The sequence below is a fragment of the Nestor notabilis genome, unplaced genomic scaffold (genome assembly GCF_000696875.1).
Source record: "Nestor notabilis isolate BGI_N333 unplaced genomic scaffold, ASM69687v1 scaffold13056, whole genome shotgun sequence".
Lineage (NCBI taxonomy): Eukaryota > Metazoa > Chordata > Aves > Psittaciformes > Psittacidae > Nestor > Nestor notabilis.
In genome coordinates this window covers 62,072-68,421 of record NW_009933496.1, presented here as the reverse complement: position 1 = coordinate 68,421, position 6,350 = coordinate 62,072, and the positions used below count along the sequence as shown (strand labels likewise).

At 40.0% G+C, this 6,350-nt stretch overlaps 1 protein-coding gene across 1 annotated transcript in view; it reads left to right on the top strand.

Annotated features, from left to right (window-relative positions):
* LOC104407591 (dedicator of cytokinesis protein 2-like) overlaps positions 1-6,350 on the top strand; it is a gene marked incomplete at its 5' end in the record, with an annotated part of 42,264 nt that overhangs the window by 5,364 nt on the left and 30,550 nt on the right. Inside the window, one exon of the mRNA XM_010016914.1 lies at positions 3,924-4,009. Within this exon, the coding sequence (XP_010015216.1) occupies positions 3,924-4,009 (86 nt within the window). The remainder of the gene's footprint in view (positions 1-3,923; positions 4,010-6,350) is intronic.

Genomic DNA, 6,350 nt, shown 5'->3' with positions numbered 1-6,350 from the left:
AATTTGATTTTATTTAGCTCTTTCTAGGAAATCAACTAATCCCAGAGAAAACACAATTCCACCTCTGGCTATCTCAGAATGACCTACTATACATACACAGTTAGTGGAATAGGATATTGTCGTGGTTTAAGCCCAGCCGGCAACTTGGAACCACGCAGCCGCTCGCTCACTCCCCCCCTTTTCCTTCCTCCCCCCGCTCCCGGAGGGATGGGGAGGAGAATCGAAGGAATGTAACTCCCACGGGTTGAGATAACAGCTCTCCAGTAACTAAGGTATAATACAAACCACTACTGCTACCAATAATAATGATAAGAGGAATAACAAGGGAAAAGGACACAACCGCTCACCACCCGCCGACCGATACCCAGCCCGACCCGAGCAGTGATCTGGGCCTTCCGGGTAACTCCCCCCAGTTTATATACTGGGCATGACGTGCTGTGGTATGGAATACCCCTTTGGCCAGTTTGGGTCAGGTGTCCTGCCTCTGCTTCCTCCTGGCTTCCCCTCCTCTCTGGCAAAGCATGAGACTGAGAAAGTCCTTGGTCAGAGTAAACATTACTGAGCAACAACTAAAAACATCGGTGTTATCAGCGTTGTTCCCAGACTGAACGTCAAAACCACAGCACTGCACCAGCTACTAAGAAGGAGAAAAAATGACTGCTGTAGCTGAACCCAGGACAGATATACACGTAGGTGTATAAAGGGAATGTAGTTGCCTGTGAGTTGGGCACATGTTGAAAGAATCCCATCCTGAAATGTTGATAACCCATCTTTCCTTGCAAGATCAGCTTGTGTATTTTATTAAGACCTTCCAATACAAGACACATCATGAAGCAACCTCATACTGTTTGTTCTACCTCATCATGTGAGGCCAGAAGCTAGAAAAGACTTACTTAAAAAAGAAAATAAAATTTAAAAAATGGCTTTTTGCAGTGCAAATGAAAATATCATTTAAAAAACATTGATCCAAGTTATGTTATGGATTTAAATTGGCTTAGGAAAGAGTAATTCATCTGTGTTTATATTCTTGTTCAAATAAGTCCTTCTGTTTGTGCCTGGTATTTTCAATATAGTCTCTCTCACTGGCTCCACCAGTTCCTGAAGCCATCTGTGGAGGTTCTGTTGGCTTTCTACTGTCATTGGATTGTGCCAGAAAATAGTACTGCCTGATGGTGTGTTCTTGGGCTTGCAGACTTACTGATACACGATAGATGTTTATTCATAGTGAACCTGTTGGAGCCCTGCATCTTTCTGAGCTAGCAGCTGTCAAAGGTTACTAAATGAGTGAACAAAGATGTTCTCAGCAAGCTCCTCTGGTGCATATGATTTGTAATTGCTGTAAACACTCATATTTCTTACTCTCAGTTCTTGAAATTTTATTATGGAAAGGATTTCAGAAGGATGTGGGATTGATCCATTAGCAGACACCAGATTTGTATTGCTTGGTGCTTTGGACAAATCCATGTAGAAAAAACTGGTATGTTTTATGGTTTGGTAGTGAAGTGCATTCAGAGATGTAGAGATTTCTGGGATCTATTAGATAGACAAGCAGGTATTTTAAAGTCAAATTTTTGCCAGTGACTATTAGGCATACTCTGTTCAAGTGAGAGGAGAAATACCCTTTCCAGGGCTTAATTTTGGCACAGACACATTAAACCTTTTGTCCAGGTTTCAGCTGTAACAGTTATTTTTCTCTCTTTCCTAGTAGCTGGTGCAGTCTGTGTTTTGGCTTTAGTCTTAGAACAATGCTGATAACACACCAGTGTTTTAGTTGTTGCTCAGTAGCACCCTGATCAAGGACTATTCAGTCTCTCATGCTGACAGTGAGGAGGGGCACAGGAAGCCGGGAGGAAGAAGAGACAGGACACCTGACCCAAACTGGCCCAAGGGCTATTCCTTACCACAGCACGTCATGCCCAGTACAGAAACTGGGGGGAGTTACCCGGAAGGCCCAGATCGCTGCTCAGGTCGGGCTGGGTATTGGTCGACGGGTGGTGAGCAATTTTATTAGGCATCACTGCTGGTTATTAGTGGTTTTTTTTCCCTTTTCCCTTTTAGTTTTATATTCCCTCCCCTTGTTGTTATTATTATTTGTAGTAGAAGTAGTAGTTTTGTATTATACTGTTGTTATTGGACTGTTCTTTTCTCCATCCCTGGGGTTTACATTCTTTCCATTCTCCTCCCTATCCTGCTTGAGGGGTGAGTGAGCAGCTGCTGGTGCTGTGTTACTGGCTGGGCTTAAATGACCACAACTTTATTCTATATTTCTGCCAGCTATTTTATCTGTTTTGATTCAAGCAACTGGCTTTTCTGCAGCTTGTTGAGAAACTGCAGGAAAGATGCTTAGGAAGAGTTTTTTTGTCCTGATCCAGCATCTGTGAAATGATTGCCTCTTAGTGAAGTAATCAATTCTCTACCTGCTGAATAAGTGCTAGGAAGGATTTAAGAAGTGGATGGTTTTTAACTGGTGCTTGATTTGCACTATATTCACAGATTTCTGTCTTACCACAGTAAGTCCACAAAAAAAGCTCTAGAAAATTACTAGATTGGGTGGTTTTCCTTAATACTGCCTTGTCCTGAAACTGCCATGTGACTGTATTACCCGTGTAACATCTATAGACTAATACACATAGTAATTGCACATAGAAAGTAACTCTGAGTCCCTTAAATGTCTTTTGCAGCCCAAAGAAGCCAGAGTAATTTTATTTCCCCCTGTTTCTCTGTATGTCAATGATAGCACTTTATTCTCTAGTATTCGTATAGTATGTACTGTTCCACTGGCAATCTTTAATTTTTATTCTAATTACAGAGAAAGAGCTAATATTAGAGCAGCAAAACCTGCAAGTTACAGGACAAAGAATTGTTTTGGATCACAGAGTACTGGTGCCCCTAACCAACCAAAATTCTTTGCAGCCTCTAAGGAAAAAATAATGTTCCCTCTTATTTGACACTCCTATAGAAAACAGAATTAAGAAATAGTACCAATGTCCTTTCCTTCTACTCAAATCAGAAAATGGGGTTGCTGTTTCTACTAAACAATTTCTAGTTTTCTCTGAGAACATTATGGGAAGTAGTTCTCAATGGAGACTCCAAGATCTGAAGCCATTAGGTACTTTGAGGAGCAGTGTAGAGCCTATTCAGTGTCCCCAGAGATGAAACGCATGCTGCCAGCTTCTGTTGGAATACTGGACTAATGCTGCTCAGTTCTGGAGTTCTGTTCTGCTGTTAATGTTTCTCACATGCATACTGTAGAGGTTTTCAAATTCACATTCAGCAATGACTTTTTATACTTAGGCATCTCAGTGATAATAAACAGCACCATATGTTCTCAGATTTTGCCTTCATCCAGGCAGCAGGCTATTTAAACCATTCTGTGTCCTTTTAAACCAGTGTTATTCATGTTTTCATGAACATTACTTTCCTAGTCAGTCATCTTTGAATGTGCTGGTGATCTTTAAGGTCCCTTCCAAACCAAACCATTCTATCAATCTGTGATCTTTCACACCTCTTGAAAATACTATCATAAAATCATTTTAAATTGGGGGTGGTGGTGTGTGTGGAACACAACACAAAAACCCCAAAGAAAACAAATTATCTTTTGTATTTTTGTTACAAGTCTGATACTAAATATCAACTACTTGAGGACATTTTTCAAACACACAAATCAATGCTTTTAGGCGCTTAGAAAATGGGGGGACCCCAAACGAATCATATGCATGTATACCCTCATGTTATTTTATCAGCTTGTACTAAGGAACAGGTATCTGGAGATAGCCAGGTGTGCATTATTCAACTGGAATGCACTCAAGCATTTAACCCTTGGGAGCATGTGATGCAACAAACAATCCACAGATATTCTTTGGATGCCATCTTGAAATGTGTTTGACCTCTGTGTATCTGCTCTGTGTTTCTTTCTTTCTTAGTTTGAAAATGAAATCATTCTGAAGTTGGACCATGAGGTGGAAGGAGGACGAGGGGATGAACACTATATGCAGCTGTTTGAGTCCATGTAAGTAGTGCATGAGAACAAATGCCTTCAAGATGTGGTTTTATCTTATTGTGCCCACTTCTCAAGCTGGTAACCTCACTTAAAAATAACATAGAATCTCAGCAGCTTTTTTCATGAAGAGATGGAAATAACATGTTGAGTAAACCTGTTTTGGATTGTGGTTTTCTCATTTGATCTATTTTTCTAGTAGCTTTTCAGTGTTCTATGCTTCAGCTAAATCATGAAGCAATTATACCTAACCTGTATTTCTCTATCCAACTTTCGAAGAAAGATAATCAAATATTCACTTTTTAGTCTTTCCCATTTTTCTTTTCATGGTTATATTTCACACTAGTAAGAAGTTATTTTAGAATGTCTTATTTGCTTTTCTCAATGTCTAGCTTGGACTCCAAGAGGTTATTCTCTGAATTTATAATATTGCAAAGTGTGGCAGTTTATTCAAAAAGTTTCTATTTCTCTGTTTCTAACAATCCCAAAGCCTGACAGAACATCTCCTCCTCTTGGCTGCCCACATTCAGGTTTATTCTTAGAGGTGTCCGTTGTGCCTGTGGCAGGCTGTGTGTGGGATGTACTGGGCAGTGGAGGAATCCTCACGCCTGCCTCTGAGACTGTGTCCCTAGCTCTGGGTGTTGGACTGTAACAGTGAGGAAGCACATTGCTCCTCCTGCACTTTCTCCAGCACTGATAACCTAATAGATATTGAGTACAGAAGTGCTGTAGCACTTTGGCTACCTGACAAAATCAATACAGGCCTTGTGACATGGAGCAGGTATGTTTTTACTTTCTCCAAGTCTGTTACCTTGTGTGTATTGTAATTTTGTGTAGGGGTTAGCAAGCTTGGCAAAGTCACATGTCTCACCAGGTGAAGCATCAAATCCTTGTGTTTACAATAGTGGAAAAAAAAATCTACTTTCAGGGAAAACATAAATTCATAAAAAATATTGAGCTATATGATCAAAGAATAATGTGTAAATGTTATCTTGTGCAAATAACATGTACTTACGTTCTAATTAAATAGTAAAATTTAAAAGAAACATCATTATATCAAACTTAATTTAAATGTTTGCTTAGTCTCATTTCTGTCCTATGAGGAGGCAGATAAAATATAGAGGCAGACTTGAAAAAGGTACAAGTACTGACACTTTTCAAGCAATATGAAATTGTTCTTTGAAACTGGAACACTGGCAAGGATGGGGGAAGTTTTAAAGATGTTTCTTTCACTTCCTGACATGCAGTGACTATGTAAACTGGGAGCAATAAATTAATGTTTCCATTTTGAATATGGTTTGGTTTCAAGCATTATGATAGCGAAGAGGTGACGCACAGGTGTTCAGAGCAGCTCGTGGTGTGACCGAAACCAGGTCTGCGAGTATGTCATGTTCTTAACCACACCACTGCAAAGCCTAAACTATGACGCCTGCCTGAGCTGTCACTACAGTTACTCATCTCTGAATCTGCAGATTCAGCTGACACAGGGACATTGACAGCACTCCTAAACTTCCCTTGTTGTTAGTAAGCTTTTTTCCAAATATCCATACTAAATCTTCCTTGCCTCAGTTTAAGCCAGTTATTTCTTGTTTTACCCACAGGAGACACAAGGAATCATTTATTCAGTTCGTCTTTGTAGCAGCTTTTAACAAATTTGAAAGTTGCTGTTCAGTTTTCTTCAAGCCTTTTCTTTACAGTAAACAGACCTAGTATTTCAGTTTATCATATGGAATGTTCTCTGAACATTCCTACAACGTCTAATATGAAATATTTCATTGCTGGAGAAGGTATTCAAACTGAGAGTTTAGCAATGCAGAGAGAAAAGACCCCTTCATACGTTGTGCAGGAGGCTCTTTGCAGTTCACTGTTTCTGAGCAACCTGTGCAGTTAAACCCCATATTTGAGTAGTGCAGTTAAATAGTCTCATCAAGTACAGTTCATAGCATTTGTTCTCTCGCCTTTCCAAAGTACCCTTCTTTCTTTAACCTACCTGTTTTTTTCCTTGATACTGTCCCACGTTCTACAAGACTTTAAGTTCAAGATCTCCACATTTCTAAAGATGTCACTTCATATTATCTTCAGATAATATTTTTTTGTTCCACCCTTGAACTTGTTTAATGATGCCTGTAGAGGAACAACTGAAGCAGAGGCTGGTGACCTGTCTGTGGTAAGACCCAGTTCTCTCTCCTCTCTGTTAGTTGTATGGTTGGTTAGGTTTAAACCTTCCTACCTCCTCGCTTTTCACAGCAGGGATTTCAAACCTCTGTCCCCAGCTCCCTGTTCCAACTGGATAGAGACCCAGTTAAACTGGGCTCCTGATTTATTCATTTGGTCATATTTTCACCAGCTCATT